A 27,442-nucleotide genomic window follows, 5' to 3' on the forward strand; every position below is an offset into this window, starting at 1 on the left:
ACTGGGTCCCTGTAAATCATGCTACAATGTTTGCTGGGAGGTACCACAGAAAGGTGAGCACTGATGGGGGCGGCAGGAGATTCCCAGATTAGCAACCAGCTGCTTGCATCCAGCCCTGGCTTTACCATTTTCTAGACAAAACTCTGAACCTCTTTGAGCCTCAGATTCCTGGACCCTAGGAGGCCTGCTGGAAGACCTCTTTGCAAACCTGACTTAGTACTGTGTAGATGTCTCCCAACCCTTTTGCATATGTCATGACTTCAGCAACTCCATCACTGGGATCCTTAATGGATGTGCTATGTACTCAAAAATATTTATGCTGAGGGACAGTTGGACAGGAAAGACCCTTTCCATCACCAAGTTTATATCACAGTGTTTGGAGTCAGGCAAAAACCATAATATAATGCTTCTGTATCAGGTAGATACAGAATTTGGAGGCCTAGTCTAGGAAGGAACTACATGAAGTTGTTAGAACACAGACTTCCCATTTCTCGGGTCCAGTGCCAGCTCCAGCACTCTTGCTGGGAAACCAGAACTATGCTGGGCAACCTGTTTAATTGCTTTGAGACTCAGTTTTTCCCCTTGTGCTGTTGGCCTGATAATGTTACCTAACAGGTAGAGATCTAAATGAGATCCTTCATTCAGTGCTTCAGCAAGTATTTCATGGTTGTCTGCTATATGCACTAGGCGCTGCTCTAAGCTTCCATGAGGTGATTTTAGAAAAAGCAAGCTTGGGAGGGCATGTTGCAAGGGCTGAATAAATGTCAGCTATCATTAGCGCTCACACACCAATGCTTATGTTTGTAGGACTCACAGGGTGGCGGTTGGCGTGGGTTGCCAGTCATGGCAGACATGCCACACTGTCCTATTTTGGGGATCCTATTATAATGAATCTGATGATTTTGGATTAAACAATCTCACACCTTCCCCAGGTGAGGATGAGCTATAATAAATTCCATAACACACAGAGAGAGTCTTCCAGTGGCTGCTCTATTCCTGTATAGGCTCTGTTGAGGTTGCCCTGGTGTGTGTTGGCCACTCTTTTTTTAAACATCAAAAGGTGGTGTTTCTTCAAAGGAAAGAGGCTATCAGCCAAACTCCCTTTCATTCCGAGAAAACTTACAATGGAGCACCAATAAATCTTACCACGCTTTCAGTTAAGGGGACCTGAACATACCATTTCACATGTGGCCCAACTTCTTGTTCCTTTGAAAATGCCCTGAGAAACCCTTGGCTGCAGCCAAATGGGGAGGGTGATGGAAACATTTCCCCACAAATAGCCTAGCAGACTGCAAAGTGTATACTTAGTTAATGCAATTAAAAAAACAAAACGCCGGGGCGTGTGGAGATCTAAATTTGGTGTAGCAGCTTTGGTACACATCCTGTTTTGGGGGCTACTGAAGTCAAATTCAAGCAGAGAGGAAGAAGTGGGAGAAATGGGAGAGGGCCGACGGATGGCTGGAATCTGCTCGGAGAGAGAGGGCAGATTTGGGAACGCTGAGAAGAGAGACTGGAAGCCAAGCCAGGCCGAACTCCGCAGCCCCGGGTGAGGAAGCCCAGCGGGCTTGGTGGGGACAGGGGACAAACGATTCCGGAAACCAATGAGCGAGCTCCAGGAACGGCAGGGTGGCTGAGGCTTGAGTCCCCAGGCCTTGCGCTACGCCAGATCTGGGAGCGCAGAGGCGGCGCCGCGGTGTGCCCTCCTGTGGAGCTCAGAGAACGCAGCGGGGGCGAAGAGGGACCGAAAGCGCGAGGTCTGAGGGGTTGGGAGAGTTCCAAAGAAAGACCTTCCAGTTCACGCCGTTGCCTCGGCCTTGTCCGCTGCGTCTCTCTATCCGCTGTGCTTCTTTGACGAGTTCATCTCAAGCCCCTCTCCCGAGGAGTGCTTACCCCAACCCCGGAGGGGGGGCCCAGTGTAGGAGCTTGCCACCCCACCTTCCCAGCCCAGCCTTGATCCTCGCTTCTGCCCAGGACTTCAGCCATCCTGGTCGCGGGCCGGGTGGAGGGCATAACCCCAGGAAGGGCAAGGCAATTCGGTACGCCTGGGAAGGGCGATCCTGAGCAGACTGCGCCTAGTCTGTTTTGGAGTGAAAGCCATCTAGTGTGTCCTCATTCTCCCCGAGTCACCCCTTCTCTGGTGGGCATATTCCAGCCGCAGATCCTGCGCATGAACCCCTGAAAAAGCCATCGGCAGGAATCGCCTCAGTACCCTGGACAGGTCTGAGTCTCGCCTCCAAGAAGGCGCGGGAGGTCCCGCCACGGTCCTCCACCTGCCGGGAAATCCGAGCTGTTCTTCCAGTCTCGGCGGCTGCAGAGCTCGCTCCTCCCTGCTCGCCTGCCTGGTTCAGCTCTGCACGCCCCCCAACTCGCTCCCGCCCGCCCCAGTCACCTCTCCCTGCGCCCCCGCCCCTCTCGAGCTCGCGCCCGCCCCCCCACCCCCAACCCGCGCCTCCTCTACCCGCCCTCCTCCCCCTCCCCCTTCCCTCCTGCCCTCCCTTCATTCCACAAGTGTCGCTTCGCTCTCTCCAGCGCACTTGGCGAGCTGGAGAGGTGAGAGGATCCAGCCAACGGACGCGGGGCGGCGAGTCCCGAGCCGCAAGCGGAGGGGAGGTGCGGACAGACCCACTCTCCCCTGCTCTCCGCCCCCGCCTCCCCCTGTGGCCGGTCGGACCTGCACCCCGCGCTTGCCCCCGCTCATCCTCCCCCCGCCAGGCCCGGCGCGCTCCTCCCCGGCCGGCCCCACGGCGCACAGCGCGCTGGAGGCGAACGCAGGCTGAGCCGAGCGCAGTGGCTGCCGACCACCGGGTGCCCCGCGCCGCTCCCTGCATGTGCGGCCCGCGGCGGCTCGCAGTCCCCGGCAGCAGCCTTGGCAGCTTCGGCCGCTCCTCGAGAGGCGGCTGCAGCGGCTCCAGCAGCGGCCGAGCGGTCGAGCCCGGGCTGGGAGACACGATGCGCCGAGTCCTCCGGCTGCTCCTCGGCTGCTTTCTCACCGAGCTGTGCGCCCGCGTGTGCCGGGCGCAGGAGCGAGCCGGGCACGGGCAGCTGGCGCAACTGGGAGGCATGCTGGTGCTCACGGGGGGCAACCGCTCCGGGGCTGCCTCCGGAGAGGCCGGCGAGGGCGCTGGGGTCTCGGACGCACCCCCGACTCGGGCGCCCACGCCGGACTTCTGTCGGGGTTACTTCGATGTCATGGGCCAGTGGGACCCGCCGTTCAACTGCAGCTCGGGCGACTTCATCTTCTGCTGCGGGACTTGTGGCTTCCGGTTCTGCTGCACGTTTAAGAAGCGGCGACTGAACCAAAGCACCTGCACCAACTACGACACGCCGCTGTGGCTCAACACTGGCAAGCCCCCGGCGCGCAAGGACGACCCCCTGCACGACCCCACCAAGGACAAGACCAACCTGATCGTCTACATCATCTGCGGGGTGGTGGCTGTCATGGTGCTCGTGGGCATCTTCACCAAGCTGGGGCTGGAGAAAGCGCACCGGCCCCAAAGGGAGCACATGTCCAGGTGGGCTGCCTCCCTTTCGCCCTCCCCTCCAGGCTTCACTTTCCATTTTGTCCCTTCCCCAGCTCCTCCAGGCAATGGCAACCCCCCCCCCCCACACACACACACACCCAGCCTTTCTGCTAGGGGATGTCACCGGAAGCCAACTTTGGCTTAGAGCACGGAGAAGGGGCGCTGGGCTCAGCACAGGTGGGGGTGAGCGCGTGCATGGAGGGGGTCTCTCTATCACTCGCCCTTTCGCTGCCACCTCCTGCCAATGATGCAGGTGAACTTGAGGCGTAAGGCGTGGGAGCCCTTATCCCCGAAGTCTTGGGTTTTTGTGGAGGGGATCTGTGGCATCCCTCCGATTCCAGATGCTAACCTCTAGGTAAACAGAGGCAGACGAGCCCGAAAGGGAAGGGGGGCGTGTGTGAGCCCGCGTGCGTGTGTGTGAGAAGGAGGGAGGGAAGGAGTGAGTGCAGCCTGCAACTCGTACGACTAGCGAAAATGAGGCGAAGGAGGGGAAGAGTGAGTGGAGGGTGAGAACAAAAGCCTTGCTGAAGCGGCCGGCTTGCTTTCCCAGATCTTCTAGGTCTCTGAAATTGGGACCACATCTCCCCCTACCTCTTTATCCCTTTAGTCCCCTTCTCCCGCCGCCACCCCCCCCCCTCACTCCCAGGCAGCGGCCATCACTGCGCGTCTGTGCCCCTTGCTCTGGCTGGCGCGGACACCAGGGGCCGAGCCCCCTCCACGCGCGCCTTCACCAGCCAAGCACCCTGATTCGTCAACTTTCCCGTTTGCCTTATTCATTATGCAAGTCCCAGCACTGGCAAGTCGCAGCAGATGGGAGAAGGCATTTGGGGATTAATGGAGCTATTTGCCTTTTGCTTTTTTTTTTTTTTTTAAGTGTTTAAATTGATTCTCACAACTCAGTAACTTTGGAGGCGGAGGATGCAGCCCTGAGCACGCAGCCCCAGGCCAAGGATGAGGCAAGGGGTTAGTGTGAGGTCCGGGCTGGTAAACAGGAGCTAGGAGGGATAGGCGAACAGCTGGATGACTGGGGCATAAGCCTTAAAACTGTCCTTTTCCAAGTCGGGGCAATGAAGTCTCTGTGCCCACCCCTCAGCCCCCACCTCCTCCGGGGGCCCGTGTGTGAGCGTGTGTGCACGCGCTCCATGTGCATGCCTAAAAAATCTGAACAAAGAGACCCACCAAAAATAGGCGAAGGAACATCATCACCTCACTAGTAATTATTTTCTATTTATACGCAGAGTATCCGATGAATATTTTCCCCCAGAGGGGAGGGATTTGGGGGGGGGGAAGAGATGAGAAGTTCTGGTGGGTTCGGGTCTGCTGGGAGGTGTGGGTGGTCTCTGAAGCAAGCTCCAGGGATTGGAGAACCCTGACCCACTAAGGGAGTAATGCGCTGGCCCCGCCCACCTCTTGCAACTCCAAGGTGCCCTGGGTCATTTTAATTCCCCACAGTCCAGCCAGTCCCTATCGATTCTCGTGGTCTGTGTTAAGGTGAGGGGGGCAGGCAGACGCAGGACTGCGGCAGCGGGTGTCCGCCTTGTAGGGAAGGATTACACAGACACAGGTAGGCTGCTTTGTGGATTCGGGCTAACTCCTTAAATCTCCACCAAGCCCTTTCCTGGCAAACGATTTCCTTCAAGAAGCCATCCTTGGGAGCTAGAGGGGCTGGAGGTGGGAAGGTGGGGAGAGAAGCTAACCTTTGTGGACCTGTGGGAGAAACTGGTGCTCACTTCAAGCCCCCTTTAGTGTCCTGATGGAAGAGCTCTCCACCAATACCTGGGGTCCAGCAGGGATCCAAATTTCTGTCATTGTCTCCTGGTAGCTCTGTAAGAGGACATGACTCCAGTTAAGCTGGTTGCAGGCACATTCTTCCACAGGTACCCAGAAAGTTCCAATTGGAGGCAGTATCTATGGGTACTCAGTCCCGGGGTAGCAGCATCTCTACAGAGGCTCTCCCTCTATAAATCCTGGGGACCTCTAGAGTGGGTGGAAATGCATACTCCTGAAAAAAGAGAATTGTTGATTTTTACTGGCAGCTTCTAAGGTATGATTTTCAACCCTGCTGCTGTTTGAGATCACCTTGTAATGCTTACCCCCCCCCAAAAAAAAATCCTGTTGCCAGGAGCTCCACTTTTGACTCTTTAAATCAGAATTTAGGGTATCAGTACTTTTGAAAAGCTCCCCAGGTGATTCTAAGGCTCACACAAACACTGCTAAGGAAAAGGAACTAACATCTGCTGAGCCTGGTGCTGGGTGCCAGGCATTGTACCAGGGTGTGTGTGTGTGTGTGTGTGTGTGTGTGTGTGTGTGTGTGTGTAAAAGCTCTCTCATTTAGTTCTCACAGCTACCCTAGGAGACAGGTGCTCTTATAATTACCATTTACATATGAGAAAATCATGGCGCAGGTAAGGTAGGCTGCCCAAAGTCATAATTAGAAAATTGTGCAATCTCTAGTCTCTTGATTTCAACTTGTGCCTGGGGCAGATGTTTTCAGATCCAACCACAGAATGTGGAGTGGCTTCCCATGTAGCAGACTCACAAGTTCCATCCCCAGAAAGCCTGAATCAATAGATTTGGAGCAGGCCCCAGAAATCTGCTTTTAACTATCTCCCCTGAATGGCTCTGAGATCAGTGGTCCACATTGGGGTAAACACTACTTTTGGGATTGGAAATATTTTACAGAGTTGGGAGATGGATATATTAATCCAGGACAGGAGAGGGGCCAATGTGATTCTCTTATTTGTATTCCACTGGTTGTTTTCTCCATGTATATAATCTTTCTGTGCTACTTGGGCTGCCCCAGGTACCCTCCAAGAGCTTGATGTGCTGCTTATGCAGTTAATCATTTGGAGTATGGCAGTTGGCTCATTAACTTTTGCCTGATGGTGCTAAGGAATCCTCCTGTGGGGGCCAGCACACCAAGTCTGGCAGCAGAGAGGCTGCTATGAAATGAGGCAGCTTCCAGGTAAAATTAACCTGCCAGCCACAGCCTTTTAATTTTTGTCTGGAGCTGCCAGGAACACTGAGATGAGGTATGTTATCATCTTGCCTGAACGCACCTTCTCTTCAAGGACATGGAGCACGTGGCTGTGCCCTCGTTGCAAACTTTGCCCCTGGGTGACCAGCAAACTTGTATTCTCCTGCTAAGTCTTCCAGCAGGTCAGGGTGCAGGCTCAGAGTCCCTGGCATATGGCTTGCTTCCTCCTGGATTGATTAGGGCTGAGACAAGGAGAAAGACAGCTATTCAGGAAGGGGGCAGGGAGTGAATGTGATCTTATAAGAATGGTGCAAATGATCATTTAGCAGTAGTGGCTGAACTATTTACAAGCAAAAGTTATTTACTGGAAGAAGTGACTGCAAATGGTAGTCAACTGTGGAGATTCATTTTGTTTAGTCTGTAAGGTATTTCTACTTATTTTTATTTTAAAGTTTTCCATATTTTTTATTATGAAAAAATTTAAATGAACATCTTGAAAGAATAATAAAATGAACTCCAGGATATCCTTCCTTTAGATTAGGGTTCTCAACCTCAGCACTATTGATGTTGAGGGATTTGTTGTAGGGGAGTGTCCTAAGCATCCTTGACCTGTACCCCACTGGATGCCAGTAGCACATTCCCCATACCCTAGTTACAATAAAAAAAAGAAAACTATCTCCAGATATCACCATGTGTCATGTAGGAGCAAAAGTGCCCCCAGTGGAGAGCCACTGATCTCAATTGAACAATTATTAGTATTTTTTTTTATGTTTGCTTTATTGCTGTCCATATATCCACCTGCCTCTCCTTCCTTTCTCTGTCTCTCTCTCTCCTCATTTCCTCCCACCTTTCCCTCCCTCTCTCTTTCCTTGTATTTCTTTATTTTTCTTTTGTCTGAAACATTTGAAAATAAGTTGCAGACATGACACCTAGTCCCTCAGTACTTTTGGATCTCTTAATGAGAATATTCTCTCATATGTCACAATCCCATTATCATACCCCAGGAAGAGAACCAGAATTCAGCACTATCATCAAATACCCAATCACTCAATCCAGTGATACCAAAAATGTCTTAAGGTGCTTGGTTTTTCAAGTCAGGGTGCATTGTATTTGCCTGTGAAATCTCTTTATTCTTCAATATGCATGGTGTTTGAAAGCCAACTTCTAATCAGTGGCCAGTGTTTCAAAACTGGGAGATTTCACACAGAAACCCAAATTCCCAATTTGAGAATTCAGTAGGTCAGGCATTTTTACACAGCAACTATTGGTTGCAGCTGGGTGATGACTGCCCCCTTTAGGAGTCTCTTGTGTTCATCTGAGTCTCCCCCCCCCACCACCAGTTATGTCACCTGCAGACCTGGGACAGTCATTCAGACTGGTCTGAGCAGCCTGGGCTCCAGCCCAACTGCCTGAGGTTCAATCCCAGTTCATCACTCAATAGTCAGGTGACCTTGGGAAGGTTGCTTCACTTCTGAGACTCAAGTTCCCCTCTGTGGGTTGAGAACTCACTGAGGCTAGGTTTGGAAAGTGACCCCCACAGACTACCACACATGGCCCCTGCTCAGAAATCATTCACTACCCTTTCTAGCCATTTTATTATTGGGATTTTGTCCCTCTTGTCTACTGAACAGAGTGACATCGGAATCTGGATCTTGGTGTCCAGCCCTTGCTCTGTGACACTGGCCAAGTCTAACCTTTCTGGACTTGCATGCTTTGGAATTTGTTTTTTATCCGTTCATTATAGATATGCATAATATTGGGGTTTGTTTTGACACAATTATGCTGGAACTGGAAAACATCATGCTACATGAAATAAACCACACTCAGAAACTCAAGGATTGAATGTTTTCTCTCCTATATGGAAGCTAGGGAAAAAATAAATAAAATTTTTTAAAAAGGAGACAGAAGGAAAGAAAAAGAAAAAGGAGGGTGGATCCTATGAAAATGGATCAGTGGAGTAGATAAAGGGGACTGAAGGGAAGAGAGAGGGTCGAGGACAATGGAGTGAATCTAAGTAAACTTTGCTTTGTACCCATACGAATATCCCACAGCGAAGCTCACCTTTCTGGACTTGCATTTTGATCTGAGCAGAAGGGGCCGGCAGGTTCAGAACAGGAAGGAAGGTTTATGTGTGACTAGATTAAATACATTGCAAAGTGTTGTCTACGTGATGTCGAAGAACCCTCGTCAGATCTGCAATTTTGCCATAAGCTTATGTGTAAATTCCCATTTAATTTCACACCCCTCCCCCATGAGGTAGGCTTGGTGACAGTGTGCCATTTACAGAAGCAGAGATTGCTTTCCAAGAGGATGAGCAAGCTCCTGGTGAGTGGAGGAGTCGGACTTCAAATCCAGGCAGCCGGAGGCAGGGCACAGGTCTGTGACGACTAGTCTGTGCTACCTTTAAATGCAAACCTGCAGGCCCTCCAGGCTTTGCAGAGCAGAGTGCTTGCATGGCATGCAGACAGCAGTGTATGCAGGCAGGGTTGGTGCCAGGAGCCCCTGTAAGATCAGGTCTAGGAATGTTTTCTGCATCTGCCCCTGGCAGGGCCAGACCTCTCGGTGGAGGCCTTAGTGAGAATTGACCTTGAGGGCAGAAACCTGTGTTTGAAGCTCTCCACACTTGAAGCCAGTAGGGAACACATGTCATCATTTTGCCCACCTTCAAACAGAATCCAAAATCCAAATGGCAAATTTCAAAGCACCGTGTCTTGTGTGTTTTTCAAACATACTTCAGAAGAGCCAGAATCCCTTGCAAAGAAATGGCATCCAGTGACAAATTGCCTCTCTTTCCCTTGCCTTTTCTCTTCTCTCCCACCTCTCCCACCTCCCCATTTTTCAAATATCCCATGGCTTTGGCTTTGATCAGCTCCCCAAGCTACAGAAGCCCATGTGTGCAGGTATACACTGTTGGCCATGGAAAAACCCTCAATTATTTTTCCTACACGATATGTATGCTTCTCCTTGGGGACTGAGTCCCTGCATTTTAAATATCAACTTTATTGAGGTATAATTTATACAGTAAAATGCACACATCTTGAATATACAGTTTGAAGGAGCTTTGACCAATATCTGCACCTGGATAGCCACTAAGCTGGGAAGTAAGCTCTTGTTTTCTTGTTTTCTCACAAAATAAGTGATGCTTCTTGACCAAAAGGCAGTGCTGAAGTATCCTATCCATGTGTGTAAGTCAGAATACCGTTGGAGCATTGGGACCCCTGGAAGGCTTTAAGGTAATACGCTGGGACTTGGCGCTCTGTTTGGAAATATCAGGGTCTTATATTTGCACACTGTAGTTGGAAGTAAAAGTGACCCGACATTTTTCTTTTGGTGCCTCAGACAGGCCAAGCTCATTCCCACTCTGGAGGCCTTGTATTGATTTCAGTTCTCTTCTATCAGACTTAAATGACTGCCTGTCCTTCTCCAGGAAGCTGCCCCTGACCACCCAGGCTTAGTTATCTTTCCCTCCCCCTCCCCCACAATCTGGTCCTTCATTCAGTCCTGCTCACTTTTTTTTTTTTTTTTTTGCATTAGGGTCTAAATTAGTAATTTATTGGTTGACCAGTTTATTATATTTCCTTCCATTGTCCCCCTCAAGATTAGGAATGCAGGGACCATCATTGTCTCCTCCACTCCTCAATTGTAAGCAGAGGGCCTGACAATTGAGAGTGTTCTGGATTCCAAAATCCTGGTTTGCATGGCATAAAACAGTACCTCCTTATTCATTCATTCACACATGCGATCCGTGTTTGCTGAACACCTACCTTATGCCCAGCGCTGTGCCGGAAGCTGTGAGAAGAGTGGGTGCTGCAGGTGCCATCCCCATCCTTGTAGAGCCAATGATTCAATATTGAGAGACAGATCCCATACAAGTAATGTAAAAGAAATGTACAAGTAAGTCAATACTGAGTTGGACCTTATAAAATTGCCAATATTCAATCATTTTCAACTTTAAAAATGGTAACATGTCAGCATAATTGTTCTCAACTGGGTCAAGGGATATCAAAGGATCAAAGTGTGGCTTCTCCAATCCCGTCTAAGGCAGGATTCTCCAGTGAAACAGAACCAATATATCAAGAGATTTATTACAAGGAGTCAGCAAGTCCAAAATCTGCAGTGTAATGTCTCAGTTCAAGTGTGAAGGCCGCAGGCAGGCTGCTGTAGAACCAGAAAGAGCAGTGTCCCCCTGTAGGGCAGGAGAGCCTCTCCTGTTTAGGGAAGAGCCAGCCTTGTGCTCCATACAGCCCCTCAAGTTAGGGTGGACAGTCTTCTTCACTCAGTTAACCAATTGAATGTTGATCTCCTCCAAGAACACTCTCCCAGAAACACCCAGAATACTATTTGATTAAACATCTGGGCACAGCATGGTCAGTGGAATTGACACATCACATGAACCATTATGGAAGTCTTAGGCTCTTATGCCAGCAACTTCTTCACACCCGGGAGCTAGAGTGGAATGTCAGGCCCACCTCAGATTATTGAATCAGAATCTGCATTTTAATAAGATCCCCAGATGATCCAAATGTTCATTAAGGTCTAAGAAGCACCTAAACTCTGTGCCACAAGCAAACGCCAAATCCTTAGGCATTGGTTTGATTTCTGATCCACTGTTGGTTCTTTCCACTGCCTAATTTGTGAAAACATTTTAACACATTTCTATTCACAAAAATGTTTTTAGTATGCACTCCGACCATACACACATGTGCTTTACTAATAAATATACTCATACACCTGTGGACAATTATGAAGTATGTAATAAAGCATACCTAAGAAGAAATTTTTAAACTGAGTTAAACGTGAAATAAACATGACTTCAAAATCTGTTGCTAGTGGCAATGACTTCCCACTATCCTTAGCTAAAATCTCAAAGCGAAATGCATGTGGAGGGCCACATGCCTCAGTAGTAAACAAATCCACCCTTTGGATATTCTCCATTTTGGTTCTTTTTGGCTGACTTTGTTAGGGTCTGCACAGATCACGGCTGTTTTAACCTTGTGGGAAATTGCTGAAGAGGAGGGTCAACTGAATGTGTGTCTGCAGCCTGTGTTTTTGTTAAGGGGGCTATTTTTAAAGGTATGTGTCTGCTTTGAATGGTTGGCAGAGTCAAAAGTAGAGAATTTAATCTGTGTGTCCCTTTGGGGTTCCTAGACCTGTGAGGGTGTCGCTGGCCCTCACCCTCCATTCCCGCCATCTGATGTGAGAGTTCGCAATGCAGGCATCGCATTGGTATATGCAGCTGGATTGATCTCTCATCTGCAATGACTCAAGGCCATACATAACTGTTCTGACCTTTCCTTTGCCCACACCACTTCATTTTATGCAGAGTGGGAATGAGACTCCTTGACCAGGCAGTGGAGGTCTCTAGGGATTCTTGTCTCCACTGCCTGTTCTGGGAATGGCGGCCCTGGGGAGAAGTGTCCTTGGGCTTTGGAGCTGAAACTTGACAGTTTTCAGCACTTAAAAGAGGTTCAGGGGATCTGCAGATGGCAGTTCCGACCAAGTTCCTGGTAGCCATCCTGATTTCTCCGCTTCCCTATCCTCTTGAAAGTTGACTGCATTGGATGTTTGGGGAGACCCATTGGGGAATCTGATGAAAGGTATGGCTCTTGCTCAAGAACAATGCACAAACAAATTTTCCATTCGATTACAGAGGACTTCAGCGATCCCTTGAAGCTCAGGATGAAGAACCCGTTTAGAAGTAAGAAAGGCAAGTTAGGATGGGGAGGCCTCTGTCCTGTGTCTCAAAACCTCCCTCCCCTGCAACCCCTTTGAGTTTCAGACCTTGCTTATTGCACAGAGGTAGGAAGGAGCCTGGACTTTGATTTCAAAGACATTCAGGATTGCATTTCCACTCATCCCCTCCATTGATTGTCATCTGGGTTAAGTTGGGCAGTTTTCCCTCTGTAAAATGGATTCTGATAATCCACACCTTGTAAAACTCCCCTCTTATATTGCCCTATTTCAGTTTTATTGGCCTTCTTGAGTATGCTTCAAAATCTACCTCTTTCCTGCCTCAGGGGCCTTGCACTTTCTGTTTGCTCTGTCTGAAATGCTCTTTCCACCGTCTCCACTTTGTTAGTCAGCTTTCTGTTCCTGTAACAAACACCCAAGATAATCAACTTATAATGAGAGAAGGTTTCTTTTAGCTCATGGTTTTGGAAGTTTCTTTCCATGATTGATGGATCATTTTTTTGCATTTGAGAATGTGGTGAGGCAGCACATCTGGGCAGAAGCATGCGGTAGAGCAAAGCTGCTTACTTCATGGCCAGAGAAGCAAAAAGAGAGAAAGAGGAAGGTACCAAGTCTCATGGTCCCCTTTGAAGGCCACATCCCCAGTGACCTGAAGACCTCCCACTGGGCCTCACCTCTTAAAGTTTCTACCTCCTCCCAAGAGCTTCAAGCTGGGGACCAAGCCTTGAACACAGGGACACTCCAGATCCAAACTGGAGCACCACATGACCAGTTCCTTCTCTCTCCAAGGCCACGTCTTCACCAAGTTTTTTCCTGATCACACCACCTCTCTCTCCTTCTCTTTAGAAATTTTTAAAAGGCATGAAGTTCAGTGATCGGTATCATATTCATGACATTGTACAACCACCATCACTATTGGCTTCCGATCCACTAATTCTAGTAATGTTTCATCCCTCCCCTCCCGCCTCAAAAAAATATCCCCATTGTCACTCCGCAGCCACTCCCCATTCCCTCTCGACACCTTTAGCCACTGGCAACTACAACTTCGCCTTCTCTCTTTGTGGAATTGCCTCTTCTGGACGTTGCTATCAATGGAATCATATGACCTGTGGAATTCTGTGTCCGGCTTCTTTCACTGGGCGTAATGTGTTCCAGTGTCATTCGTGTCGTGGCTGGTGTCAGGGCTTCCTTCATTTTGATGGCTAAATACTATTTCATTTCATATTGCGGTCACCAGCTGATGGACATTTGGATCGTTTCCACGTTTTGGCTATTGTGAGCAATGCTGCTATGTACCAGTCTCTCCCCACCCTGTGCTCTTCATTTCTTTTCCACCCTTGTTTATTTATTTAACCTGTTTATTTTTATTCTCTTCCATAGAATGTAAGCTCCAGCAAGGCAGAGACTGCGGTCACCTGTGTGCTGCTGTATCCCCAGGGCTTGTATTGTGCATGGCTCAGAGCAGACAATAAACATTTGTTGAATGAACAAATGAATGAGAGCTGTGGTTATTCTCCCATCTCTCGGTGGACTCAGCCCTTTCCTCTAGCTGCCATAGGACTCTTGTGGCGCTGACCTACGTCTCTCTCATGCTTGAGACTTCTCCCTAGCTAGTGTGGTTTTCACCCCCGTGATATCCCTGCACCACAATCAAATGCTCCCTCAAGCCTGAGGCCTCTCTGCAGTCTCAAGCTGGAGAACTGGAGTGTGCACCAGCAACCTGGGGGTTCCGTGCAGACACCCTGCATCAGCCCGACCCTAGATTCTGACCCTGTAAGGTTGGATGGATCCCAAAAGTTCTATCAAGTTCCAAGGTGATACTGATGCTCCTGGTTGGCAAACCACTATTTGAGAATCACCTCTGTAGTGGGGTCGGTTTCGGGAGATAAGTGGGTCTTCCAAGTACATTGGTGGTCTGTGGGGGCCTCTCCTGAACAGTTCATCTTCCTCCTCCATCTCCCCTTCTGTGGACTGAGAGGGTGCTGGTTAGTTAGAAACATCTGGGTATACCCTAAACTATGGCACTTGTGGGTATGTGCCCCGGAAAAACCATTGCCACTTCAAGAGGAGACTTGTGTGAAGGTGTCTGTCACGGAGTTGTTCACTGGGAATGGAGTGTTGGTGACCACCTAGATGGCCATAGTCGGAAATGATAGACAGAACCAGCAGCCTACTGGTTTGTGATGGAACAACTGGATATTTGTAGCTGGCATCCATTCTGATTGGTGGGTTCCTCCGCCACAGTAGTTAACAGCATATGGAGACAATTGTCCCTGCAGGTAAGTGAGCCTGGGGGTTGCAGATGATGGAGCACCGTGCAGAGCCTGCAAGGGATGAAAGAAACTCACACGAGCGATGCGGCTAGCTCTCATCTTGCGAGAACAGAGGGAGAACCAGAATGAGGTTTGTGGTGAAACCCCGTTTTATGGGAAAGATAAGCACACAAATGATAATACCTACTTTATTACATGTCTATTGAGGATATTTGCATGTCACAATAAACACGTAATGGAGGGTAGATAAAGAGGAAAAATGTATTGGTCAGTCTGACTTCAGGGTGTGATATCTGTTTGATGGTCGTCTCTGCTCTGTCCTATGTGCAATCCCAGAGCTTCTCTCCTGAGCGTACATCTGACCGTGAAGGTCCTTGATGTGGGTTGAATTGTGTTCTCATCCTCTCTAAAGAGAAAGAAAAGAAAGAAAGAAAGAAAGAAAGGGAGAAAAGAGTGGTTCTCATTCCTACACCACAGCTTACTGGCTGTGTGACCTTGAGCAGGTTGTTTCACCTCTCTGAGCCTTTGCGGTTCCTTTACAAAGGAATAATGATCCTCACGAGGACTGTTTTGTTTAGTTAGGCCTGCAATGTGCTTAGCATGGTGACTGCCTTGTAGCAAGTGCTCCATAGATGCTAGCTGTGGTCACTAATATCGGGCCACTGCTACACTGAAGTGCTGGCATCTGTGTTAGGTATAGACAGACCTAAGTCATGGAGTGGAGACACACAACATGTGTCCATCAGTCAGTCCTCTCCACAGCTCCGTGGGTAGACGACACTGTTATTCCATGGCTGTTGGAGTGAGTTTGGGGGCGTCTCTCCATGACCTCTGACTGCAGAGATTTAGCTGTGGCTGTTTTCCTCTGCCCCACCCACCCCTAAGTGGAGCCATGTCTGTTTTGTTCACGAGGACAGCGCTGGGCAGGCGGTGGTCATTGTATTTTGAATGAACAGATTTCCATTCTCTCTTCTTCCAGGGCCCTTGCGGATGTCATGAGGCCACAGGGCCACTGCAACCCTGACCACATGGAGAGAGACCTTAACATTGTGGTGCACGTCCAGCACTACGAGAACACAGACACCAGGGCCCCCATCAATAATCTCCGTAAGTACAGCCGCACGGGCGGTTTCCAACCCCGCCTACGACCCCGGCTGCGGTCAGGTTGCCAGAGTCTGTGGTGTGCATCTGGGTTTGTCAGGAGCTTCCCCTTATAGGCAAATCAGAAGCTTTCTTTTCTCTCTTCTGGATGAGCCTGAGTTGGGTATCACTAGGTTGCTTTCTCTGTCAAATGTGGTCCACTTGGTTGGTTTCATACAGTCGATCTTGCGTCGACTAGTGGACAACTTGGTTGGTTCATCTTGGTGGATCTCTTAACAGATGTCCTCTGGGTTAGTTCGTCATGGCTGGGCCTTGGTTAACTGGAGAGTTATTGGTGGGCTCATCGTGGGTCATTAACCTGTTTGCCAATAGTTATTTTGCTGCTCTGTCTTGCCTGGGTCATCTGCTGGCTGGGAGTTCATTCAACACTTGTCTACCTCCTGAGGTAAACCAGTTGTTACTTTTAGATTTCATGCTGTTTTTAATTAACAAATACTAGTTCAGAAGAATTGTATCTTTTCTAAAAATGAAGCTAGAGCTTTATAAAAATAATCCACAAAACACTCCTTGGGGGGTGGGTCTGGGCAGGTGTTGGGTTGTGGTCATGTTGGTGTGGGACACACATGTGATTCAGCAGTAGCAAATTTCCACTGTTCTGCCAGGAAAGAAAAAAAAAGTTGCATTTGCTATTGCGTTTCCAGAGGTATTCTTCAGCAAATAAATCATACATGGGGATCTTGGAATGCTCCCGAAGATTTTCTATCCTTTCAAAGGTCTGTATGTCCAGCATACACTGTGGAACCGAAACACAGAAAACGGGAATGGAGAAAACTAAGATGGGTTAGTTCTTGACAATAGCACACCGCCGTGGTTATTCCCAGCAATTGTGTTTTCAAGTAACCCTCACGTGAATGAAATGTGGAGGGCTTGGTCTGAAATAACAAAAGCCAGACAGTTCCAAGGATGTCCTCAGCTGTGGCTTGAGGCTCCTGGGGCAGAACGGTTTTGGAGCTACATGCTTTTGCAGCCTGTGTCCTTGGCTGGAAGGCCGCTAGGAGGTATATGGGTGTTTTAGGTGCTGAATCATGGTGCTGGGCTGTTTGGTCGTACATTTTTATGCTCAATGGGTAGAGGAAGAAGTCTATGAGATTTGACATTGGTGATGCATGTTCTGCATGGTGACTTTTTTTTTTTTGTGGTTTTAGAAATGGTTACAGTGTTTTAGCAAAGTCAGAATTTACATGGGTTGAAAAATGGACCACCAAATGGAATGTTTTAGGTTTCATTATATTAAAGAACTTGACATTATTTATTTATGAACTGGATTATGAAATACTATTAGGAGTAGCCAACTGTTTAGAGAAAAATACGTCAGCCATTAGAAATATTATGACCAGGGGCTGGAGATGTGGCTCAGCGGTAGCGCGCTCGCCTGGCATGCGTGCGGCCCGGGTTCGATCCTCAGCACCACATACCAACAAAGATGTTGTGTCCGCCGAGAACTAAAAAATAAATATTAAAAAAATTCTCTCTCTCTCTCTCTCTCTCTCTCTCTCTCTCTCTCTCTCTCCTCTCTCACTCTCTCTTTAAAAAAAAAAAAAAAAAAAAAAGAAATATTATGACCAAATCCCACAGCCCCAAAAGATAGGCTAAATGGCCCCCACTCTGACGTGGCAACTGCTGCGTCTGATTCTGGTTGTGATGGACATGAACACATTGTCTTCTAGATGACAGTGAGAAGTTCCTTGAACCTAGGTGTGTGTGGGTCCCAAATATCATAAACGAGTGCACGTGATCACGGAGCAGAGAAACTGACATGGTGCTGGGTCCCTTCCTATAGAAAGTGACTGTAGACAGGTTTTTCATTTGAAGTTTCTGTCTCTGAGATGGTTTGGAATTTTGTACAGAAATGGAATGACAAACTCATTGAAGTCACCTGAGCCTCATCATTCTATCAGGCAAAAGGGAAGAAAACATCAAGAATGTTACTTAAATAAGGGACTTTTGTTTTAAGTTGTCCTGAAAATACATTACTGCTCAGAGATAGATGTCTAGGTACTGAGTAATTCAGACATCTCTTATGACCAGCTACTTTGGTTTATTTATGATTCTTGATTTTGATCTATATTTGTGCCTCAAGAATGTGGTGATCTTATCCAGAGGAGAAAGTGCCTTGTAATAGTCCACTGGGTAGAACTGTACTAGAGCATTCCTGATAAGCTCCAGGGAAGAATTCCAGGAGCAATGTCACACATGTTGTGTTTTTATAAGAAATGCCACAGAGGTTAATTTCATTGAATCTTAACAGATTGAACCAGTCCTTTTTTTCTAACATTCTTGGGAATATCTGTATAAGAAAAATAAGAAGCATGTAGCCCTTCCCAGATTTACATGAGTAAATTTAATTTATGTAACACACCAATTGTGTAGTTAACAGTACTAACAGATTGCTTTGTAATGGCTTATCTTTTTATTGATTTAGAGGAGCTATTTATGTATCATAGACACAGGAAAAAAGTGGTATGTTTAGAAGAAGGAATGATGGGTGGGGGAGAAGCTCCTTGAGAAGATAGGACTAGATCATTTATATTAATTAGTTGTTAGGGGTTTAAAAAGTCAGCCAATCACCAGAGACCATTTTGACGGAGAGAGAAGAAGCAGGGAAGGAATCCAATCTGATAGTTTGAAAATCAGACCAGTCACTCATACCTGAGTTAGGATGAACTACTAAATAGAAAACCCCTTTCTGGTCATTATAGGAACTTCAAGATTTACCAAAACATGGAAAGAAAGAAGCGTCTGCTCACCGTATACTGAGCAGAGTACATGATACCATTTTTAGGTTGTTCTTGACTAAACATCCAAGCTGTTGAATCTGACTGAGCTTAAATGTCATTTTCATCTCTATTGAATGGCCCGCTCAGCACTGCTTTAAGAGAATAATCATCTCATTCTCTTTCTCTCTCCTCGACTTCTTAATATGAATGCTTAGTCCATTTCCGATTTCTCCTTTAGTTTTGCACCAAATGCTAAGAGATCTAACATCCGGTGTACTCCTGAGTGTGGGGAGGGGTGGCAGGTGGAGAAGGATGTGGTGAAGCAGGCCAAGAGGACAGAGCTTCGACAGGGGGACATTTTTGCCAACTTTTCTTAATAAATTTCCTGGGGTTGATTTTTCTAGTGATGTGCAGGATTTGGTTTCTTATCTCAAGATGGATGTTTCTCCAGCTGATGCTGTTCATGTTCTTTCCAGGCATTCAGTGATATTGCCTAAAAATATTTAGTCTGATAATCAAAGGGCCTTGACCTCTTTGATTAACAGGATGTAGGTTCCGTGGAGAACGGTTTGATTTTCTGCAAAGACTCCTCAGCGTCTGTGTAATTATAGTCTGCTTTTGAAGGCACGCTTTGTCCTCAAGTTCTAGAAACACGCTCTGCTTCCCCCACCCCACCTCCCTGCCTGCCAGTGACACCTCCTCACCCCTCTGGGACTGGAGGGTGAATGTCACGCCATTCAGCCTTCTCAATGGCAGGTGTGAGGCAGGGGCCATGGGTGAAACCTGAATGGACACTTCCCAGCTCTGTCGTTTTGAAACAAAGCTTTTGTTTTGGAATACTCTGATTATTTACAGAAAGGCTGCTCAGATTCCGCCTCCTGTGCTGCACACCCCTCGGCGCACTTTCCCCTGACCTCAGCATCGTACGTCACGGCACATTTATCGAAACTAAGGAGCAACACCGGCGCATTCCTTTTAGCTAAAATGTGGATGTCATTTGGATTTTTACCAGTTTCTGTTTAGAAGTCCTTTTTCTGTTCCAGGACCCAATGTGCAATTCCATGTTGTCTTTAGCACAGTTCCCTTTCATCACAGAACGTTGGTTGCACAATATTGTATAATACTGTGGTAAAGATGGAAAGCAACAGGTTGCAGGGCTATGGCCGCAGCACCGAGGTGTCTCCAGTGCCCACAGGAACCTTCACATAAAGGTCTTCACCCGGTCAGTCGGCACGGAGCCAGTTGCTGCCTGGATGGTGCTCTGGCTTGTTCATGGGACAAGATACTCTCGTGTCCCCCACACACAGGCAAACCTGCTTGGGTATTTGGTCGCAGCTGCACTACTTGTTTTATAGCATAATCTGAGCAAGTGTGATCTCACCTCAAACTGAGGACAAACAGTGAGTTGATGTTTTAGGACGGGGAACCCATTCGAAAGAGCAGCTCCTATATTCCAGACCCACCACCTCGTACTTCCCAGGATGAGTCCCAAATAGGTTGACAAGGAACCAAAAGCAGACTCTTGGCTTCATTTCTAAGAGGTGGTGTAGCTCAGATCTAGGTCCCTTCCTTTGTCCACACTCATAGGGTGACTGGCACGTTCCACACTCGACTTTTGGACATCCCAGCAGGGATAGTCCCAAATATTTTTAAAAGTTTGGGCAGGTAAAAAGGTAAATATAGACATTGGGGTGTATAAGAGTTAGAAAACATGTAAGAAAGTAACATTAAGAGTAATTTCTCTAGATAGCAAATCCTGATGCATCGAATCCTCAACACCTATCATTTCCACCATCATAAAGACAAAAAACTGAGGCCCAGAGAAGTTTAGTGGCCTGTGTGAGGTTTATAGCTGCAAATTGGAGGGGCTCAGGCCCAAGGTCTATGATGCTAACCACTGCACTATGCTGTCTCTCCTATGTGCAGGTGTTTGCAGAGTGTCCCAGTCTTTCCTAGGGAGTGGGCATTGTTAAAGGAGATGATGCTAAGTGAACTGAAGGAGCCCCCGACTCTCTAGTAAGAGAGCTGTTTCCACAATGTGCGTCCAACTTACCATCTTGTGATGAGCCCCTCTGTTAGGAGGATGGACATTTATTGAGCACCTGCTGTGTGCCAGGCATGCACTAAGGATTTGCTCCTTTATTACTCAAAGCTAAACTCATCTCCACCTCTGGATCTTTGCACATGCTATGCTCTGTGCTCACAGCACACTGCCACAGGCCTGTGTGTCTGGCCTCTTCCCTTGCACATCTCATCCCAATGGCCAGTTCCTGACAGGTCTTCCTTGCTCATCTCTGAGCCCCAAGTCACTTGCCGTTCCCTGTTTCCCCATGATTTTCTTCATAACACTTTGTTCTCTCTGAAATTGCCTTACTCGCTATTTTATCCCTGCCTCTTGCACCACAAGGCAAACTCCACAGGGGAAAAGGCTTGCATTGTCACCACTGTGACCTCCCACACCAGGAACCGAGCTGGCACATGGTAGCAGCTCCATAAATGTTTGTTCAACGAATGGAACAGCCCATGGGTGAGGCATTATTATTCTCATTTTATGAATGAGAAAGCTGAACTGCATGGAAATTAAAGAACTTCTCTAACATGATGGCAGAGACTTGCTTTAAAAATACTTTGGAAAAATAAAGAAAGGGCATCTGGACCACCCCAGGGACCTCAGTAGGAAGAGTGGGTATATTATCTCTGTCTCTTGTGCCCTGATCCCTGTGACTTTGGAGAGGTGGTGGTGGGGGGGGGAATGAATGGGAGGGTATGAACATGCTTGGTTTCTGTCCAGCCAATGGCCTGGCTTCCCCCGCTCAACCAATTGCATGGGGTAGAAGGCATTTTAGGGTTCTTTCTCAGGACTCTACTGGGACATGTTCTCCAAGAAAGGTATGCCTGGGGAGGCCAGGGGGAGGGAAAGAGTGCTGTTTGCATCTTCTCTGGATGGGATGGGGGCACATTAGTTTAATTTGCCCCGTGTCTGTGGTGCCTAGAAAAGCCCAGTGCTCATAGATATTTGCTGAATGAAGAGTGCACGTGTGTATGAGTGAATCTCTATCACACGCTTGTAAGAATCCCAGTGGAACCCATCAGCAGGACCCTTTGGATTTTGAGTTTCTAGGGAACTTGGTTAATTCCAATTCATGAGAGGGTTTAACTATCAACTTGTTCCTGGGCAGCTGGGCAAACTATTTGTTCTGTCTGAAGACCTACGATTCTAATGGTTTTAGCACATGATTTAGTAAACTATGTTGTTAATAAACTTGAGGGCTGGTCTATGTCGGATCAGCTAAAAAACATTTGTAGGTTCTGTGCAGTAGCCTGAAATGAGTTTAAGTGGTTTAAATCAAGAAATCTATTTTTCTCTTGAGGTCATCAATGTTGTGGATGAACCCTGGCAGGTGGAAAGTGCTCCTCAAACGTGTCTCACCTGAGTTTGAGGCATTGTCACACGACAGTAGAGGAGATGGGCTTGGGAAGCAGACAACTGCGGTTGGGTTCTCTCTCTCCATCACTTAATAACTGTGCAGTCTTGGAAGTTAATTCTCTGAACCCCAGGTTCCCATTCTATAAAAGGAGTCATACCTGCCTTAGAAGCTTGTTGTGAGGATTAAGTGGACTGGCACATGTGAGGAACTTGGCATAGCACCTGCAGTACTGATGCCGGTGGCTTCTACTGTCATCAGTGGAATATGGGAACTTTGGCGCTCCAGCTGCTGTTCACAAGAGGGCAATGGTGCAGATCTGGCTGAACTCACTGTGGTCGTTCTCACGGTGAAAATGTTTTCACTCTGTGTCAGTTAATATCACGGTGTGTGTGTGTGTGCGCGTGTGCTTGTTACTACTGTTTTTTGATGCAAATGAGAACTGAGGAAACTGTCAATTCCTTCCTAAGGAAATAGCTGGGATGGAGCAGCTGTCCCACTCTCAGACATGTGTTGCTGTCTTATGTGTTTCTTCTCTCCCCCTTTAAAACACATGGGCTTTTGTTCTGTTAGGAATATTGATCTTAATATTTTATTTATACTGGCAGACTGGGCCAGTAGGAATCTGTATGAACCCAAATATGTCATATTTCACTCGGAAAATGTGACAGTGTGTGTGTGTGTCTGTGTGTGCAAGCAAAAGAGAAACAGAGCCCCTCAAGGAAAAAAAAATACTATCTGTAAGTCATCTCTTGGGCTTTTTTTCAAAAATTGCTGCTAATTCCGGCCACATGGCACCGCCTAATTAGATTTGCATTGCTTTCCCAACCAGCTGTAGGACTATTTGTAAAGAAAGCTTAAGTGCTCAACACAGTGTCTGGTTTAGTTTAAAAGATGCCAAGTTCTGTTCTTCCCATACCAGGGAAAGCCTACCCTGGTACACGTTTCCTTTGGGAAAACATTTCTTTCCTTTTATCTGGAATAAGTGATGTGGCAGACCAGTGATTGATAGTGTGAATAAAGAGAAGCCAAAGTAAAACAATAGCATTTGTTCTGCAGCTACCACATGCATGCATTTCACTCCCCACAACAACTGAAATGATTGAAATGTGCATTGCACCCACCTGGTATAGAGTACGGAACAGGCTCAGAGAGTTTTAAGTAACCTATCGAGGTCACAGAGGTGTTGATAAGGTGTTTAGACTGTCCTCCACCTGGCGTGTGTCCTGAACTCTGTGCGTGTCTTGTGCCTTTCCCAGGGACCCACACTGGATGACAGATGAAAGTTATGCTGCTGCTGCTGCTTCTTCTTCTTCTTCTTCTTCTTCTTCTTCTTCTTCGTCTTCTCTCTCTCTCTCTCTCTCTCTCTCTCTCTCTCTCTCTCTCCTTTCTCTTTTCCTTTTTGTTGATTCCCACTAAGAATGGCTGTATTTTATTACAATCATCTGTTTACATGAACCAACTGAAATAAAGTCACCTCCCTATTCTGGAGGACTCAGATTATAGCCATGTATTTGCTTTCCTGTAATTAGTATTTTTTTTTTATTCAATCAGCATTCAACTGACACTGACCAAGATCCTGCTATGTGTCAGTCGACATGCCAGGAATTGAAGGTACTAGTACGGACCAGACATATAGGATGCATCCTCGTCTTGGAGCTTACCGTGCAGTGGGAGAGATGGTAAAATAACCAGTGACTGTCAAGGAGCATAATATGAATCAGTCCAGGGTGCCCTGGGAGCAAGCAGAGGCCTCCAGAGAGTCTCAGAGGTGCAGGGGAGGGAAGCAAGATCAGGGGAGCTTTTCCTGAGAAACTGATGTTATTTCGTTCAGAAAGAAAGGAAAACACTCCCAACATCTTTCCAAGAAACAGAGGGAGAAAAAGCAGGACATTTTCATTTTGCCCATCTTTGATAGAACTATTGTTCTTAGAATAGAGGGCTTTTTTATTTTTATTTTTTCCTTGCAGAGCTGATGTTTGAAGGGACAAGAGAATTTTGTTTGGTTACGGTCATGCTGATTTTGTAAGAAAATAAGAATATCAAGTTTGGCTTGGAAAGACCTAAGTTTTGGGAGCAGCTAATGGCGATGAATATAGCTGTTGTTCAGAGGCTCTCCATTCCCCCAGTTGGCCATTTCTCTCTGGAATAGATTAGTGGTGAAATTTTTCTTCTTTTAAAATTAACAGCAAACATAAAATTAAGTAATATAGTGACTATCATAATACTTATGTTAAAATAATTTATAGTTAGGTTTTAGGAAACAGCCTTAAAAATCCCAATAAGCATTCTCAATAAAGCTAATTACAAGTTGAAAAGGAAATCTCATTACATTAATCTGAGAATGCAGTTAATGAAACTAAGTGTAATCATAATCTGAATATTTTATTAAATGGAGACTTAAACTCATTAATTTAGGTATTAGGCCTGGTACTGTGTGCTCACACTAAGATTACCAATCTCAAAGAAGAGCCTGTGTTTTATCCATTGAAATCTAGCCCTTTGTTACCCAAGGGAACACTGGCTGAGCCCGCATAGATCTGTCCATAGTGCTGACCACTCTGTCTTCAGAGTTAACTCAATTCAAATCACTCAGCCAGAAAAGTACATACCATAGGATTTGGGAGATGGAGAAAACTTTGTGTATCAACCTGGACTTTGTTAAAACTGCATTTCTGATTTCTGAGATGTTTGAAACTAAAAAAAAATTAGAAGAACTAGGAATCAACATAGTGTACTAACTTTTCAATTTTGCCAAAAAGAAAATCAACTTTTCTTTGATTAAAAGTTAAAAGCAACTACTAAATATCATAGCCATCATGTCATAAAAGATATAGGCATTTTAACACTGAACATTTAAGAAAGGAATAGTTTCCAGAATCAAAGACAATACCCAGATCAATTAACACCATAAAAACTCATTTCACTGTTTTCATATCTCTCTCTCTCTCTCTCTCTCTCTCTCTCTCACCCCCAATCAACTGAAAATGAGAACATAAATTTTCACATATGGATGTGTGATCATTGAATGAGTATTTATGGAGTACCTGATTAATTCTAGGCACTAGGAATTAGTGTTAGGAATGCAGAGATTGGCAATCGTGTGTACGTGCCCACGTGTGTGTGCGCATGTGCTTGATTTCAAAGAGCTTATGGTGAGTCCATTCCCAGCATTTTACAAGTAACAAAACTGAGACCAAGGAAAATACAGGGATTTCTTCAGGTTATGCAGTCATGGAACTTGTCCAATTAATAGTGTTCTAAATATTATCATCAACTATGTAGGATTCAACTTCTGGTCACAAATTCATGTTAATTTGGCAATTCTCCAAAATAGACTTCAGGACCTGAAAGGCAGGAGTAGATTTTGTAGCTCTTGGTGCAGCATGACTTTAGTTTGATGCCTCACCTATCATCTAAAGGAAGCCCTTTGAAATATTCAGCTATTCTTGACATTTTAACAAAATGTTGAATTACCAAGAGTCCACGGATTGGGACTTGTGCAGGGGCAGTGTTTGGTATTTGCCTTTTTTAATTGAGTGGTAACCAGGGATGCAGGAAGCACTTTATTCTTCCGAGATATTATTTTTTAAAAATTAATGTGTATATTCAAAGTCAAAGAAGGTCATCAATCAAACAATTCTTTGATAATAGCTGACAAAGATAGTTGCATAAGCATGTTTTAAAAAATTGTTCCTTAAGCACATTTTTGTTCTGCTAATCATCTCAGGGGTGGCTAGGTTCAGATCTTGTACTGTTATTTTAAAACATGTTTGAAATGTGCCAGAATCGCTTCCCCCTCTGGGGCTCTCCACTCGCTCTCCCCTTTGCCAGGGACACCCTTCTTCCAGATCTTTGCAGGGTAGGCTCCTCCTCATTATCTGGGCCTCCACTGAACTGTTACCTGTTTGGGAAGCCTTCTCTGTACAAAGTAGCCCACCCCACATTAAGAGTCCCAGCACTATCCCTCCATGTTAGTTTGCTATTTCATTTCATTAAAGCTCACACCCTGACCTAAAATCATCTTGTTCCCTTATTTCTTTTCTATCAACATGTCAGAGACAAGGACCTCGTCTGACTCATTCCCTGCTGTATCCCCACTGCCATATACTGTGATCAGCACATAGTGGGTGCTTTATAAAAATGTGTCAGATGAATGAATGCTGTTGAAATACGGTACTGGGCAAATTTTATCAAGTAGTTGCTATTATTATTTTTCTTCATTCATTCATTGGAGCTTTGTTTTTGTGGTCTAACCCTTCATTGTGGTATCAGAGTCTAGCCAGTGCTAGGTAATGTACCAAGAGAAGGTGTATACCTTTAAGAGCTCATGAATACACATTCCAGCATTACCTGGCAATGATGAAATGCCACACAAAGGCAGTGTTTTCAAAGTTCAGTCCACCAATTCAATCATAATTGATTTTTTCAATAGTATTTCTCTGCATTTCATTTATTCCAGCTTCTCAGGATCATAGCTTGCCTCATCACGCCCCTCTCTGTGCTGACTCTCAATTGCATTAGCATGAAAACAAACTAAAGAGGGAATTGGGTGTGTTTAATATTTATGAAATGACTATGTTGTGTTTATATGGATAATAAAAAAAAAAAAACTTAGCTCTGGAGAGGCAAAGTAACCTTAATAATGCCCTGCTTAGGAGCACACTCTGGATTTTAGCGTATCGCCAAGCAGACTATTAAATCTCCAACGCTGTGGTTCACGTTTAATTATTATATTTAAAAGGATGTCTTAAAACCCAAAGGGTGGGGATGGTGGATACAAGAAAAAAACCCCAGACATATCCACAGAACAATTTCTTATCCTATGATTGGACAATCATCCAATGGCAGTGCTCGGCCCCACTTATCTGTGGTTAAAATCGAGTCTTCACCTACCCTTTCACTATGTATCCTAAAATGCCCCCAATATGCCACCTGATCTTATAATCCTCACCCTGAAGCAAAATTAGGTCAAGTTAAGAAAAGCACTTAAGAACAAAAGATGGGATCTTCTGGGGGGCCACGGGGAATCTCTGACATCCCCTGCCTCTAGGATACTTTTTAGTAAACGTATGGGGGCAGGTGGGTGCATGGTTGTGAATAGAGGGGTGGAGAGAGGAAATCGTTCTAGCTTCCCTTTCCAGGTTTTTGATCTTTGATCTTTTGGTCCCATTGTAGTTGCTCATTTTATTAAGCAGTAGGTGAAACATGGCACGGAGCATCCTTGGTATAAAGGGAAAGATACCAACAGCATGGACCAGATAGCTGCTGTCTCCTCGAAACTCTGCAAAGTGGTAGGCTTGCCTGCGTCTTTTTGACGTTTTTATCAGTGCATTATAGTTATGCATGATATTGGGGCTCATTGGGACAGGATCATGCAGGCATAGGGCATCTGTGTCTTGAAGAATTAGCAGACAGGCTCTCTGTCTAATCTGTGGTGGATCAGGATTCAGATACCAGTTGGTCTTACTTCAGAGCCTGCACTCTTTCTTCCATCTGAAGTAGACACATAGGTTTCATTGTGGGTGCCGTCACTGATTAGTGGTCATATCTGCCTGCAGTGGAGTGCTGGAAAGGATTATGAGGCCATATTAAGCACAGAGAATATGAGTGCTGTGATTGATTAGCCCTGTCTGCTGCGAGAGCATGGAAGAAGAGTGCTGTGGCCAGACATTTA

The 27,442-nt window shown here is 46.4% G+C and overlaps 1 protein-coding gene across 2 annotated transcripts in view; it reads left to right on the forward strand.

Moving 5' to 3' along the window:
• Positions 1 to 2,934: 2,934 nt before the first annotated feature.
• Positions 2,935 to 27,442, forward strand: part of Shisa9 (shisa family member 9) — a 240,030-nt gene continuing 215,522 nt past the window's right edge. For both annotated transcript variants that reach the window (XM_026385647.2, XM_026385648.2), the window contains exons 1-2: positions 2,935 to 3,512; positions 15,442 to 15,569. In XM_026385647.2, the coding sequence (XP_026241432.1) occupies positions 2,950 to 3,512; positions 15,442 to 15,569 (691 nt within the window). In that variant the 5' untranslated portion in view covers positions 2,935 to 2,949. The remainder of the gene's footprint in view (positions 3,513 to 15,441; positions 15,570 to 27,442) is intronic.

Source organism: Urocitellus parryii, chromosome 9 (assembly GCF_045843805.1).
Source record: "Urocitellus parryii isolate mUroPar1 chromosome 9, mUroPar1.hap1, whole genome shotgun sequence".
Classification (NCBI taxonomy): domain Eukaryota; kingdom Metazoa; phylum Chordata; class Mammalia; order Rodentia; family Sciuridae; genus Urocitellus; species Urocitellus parryii.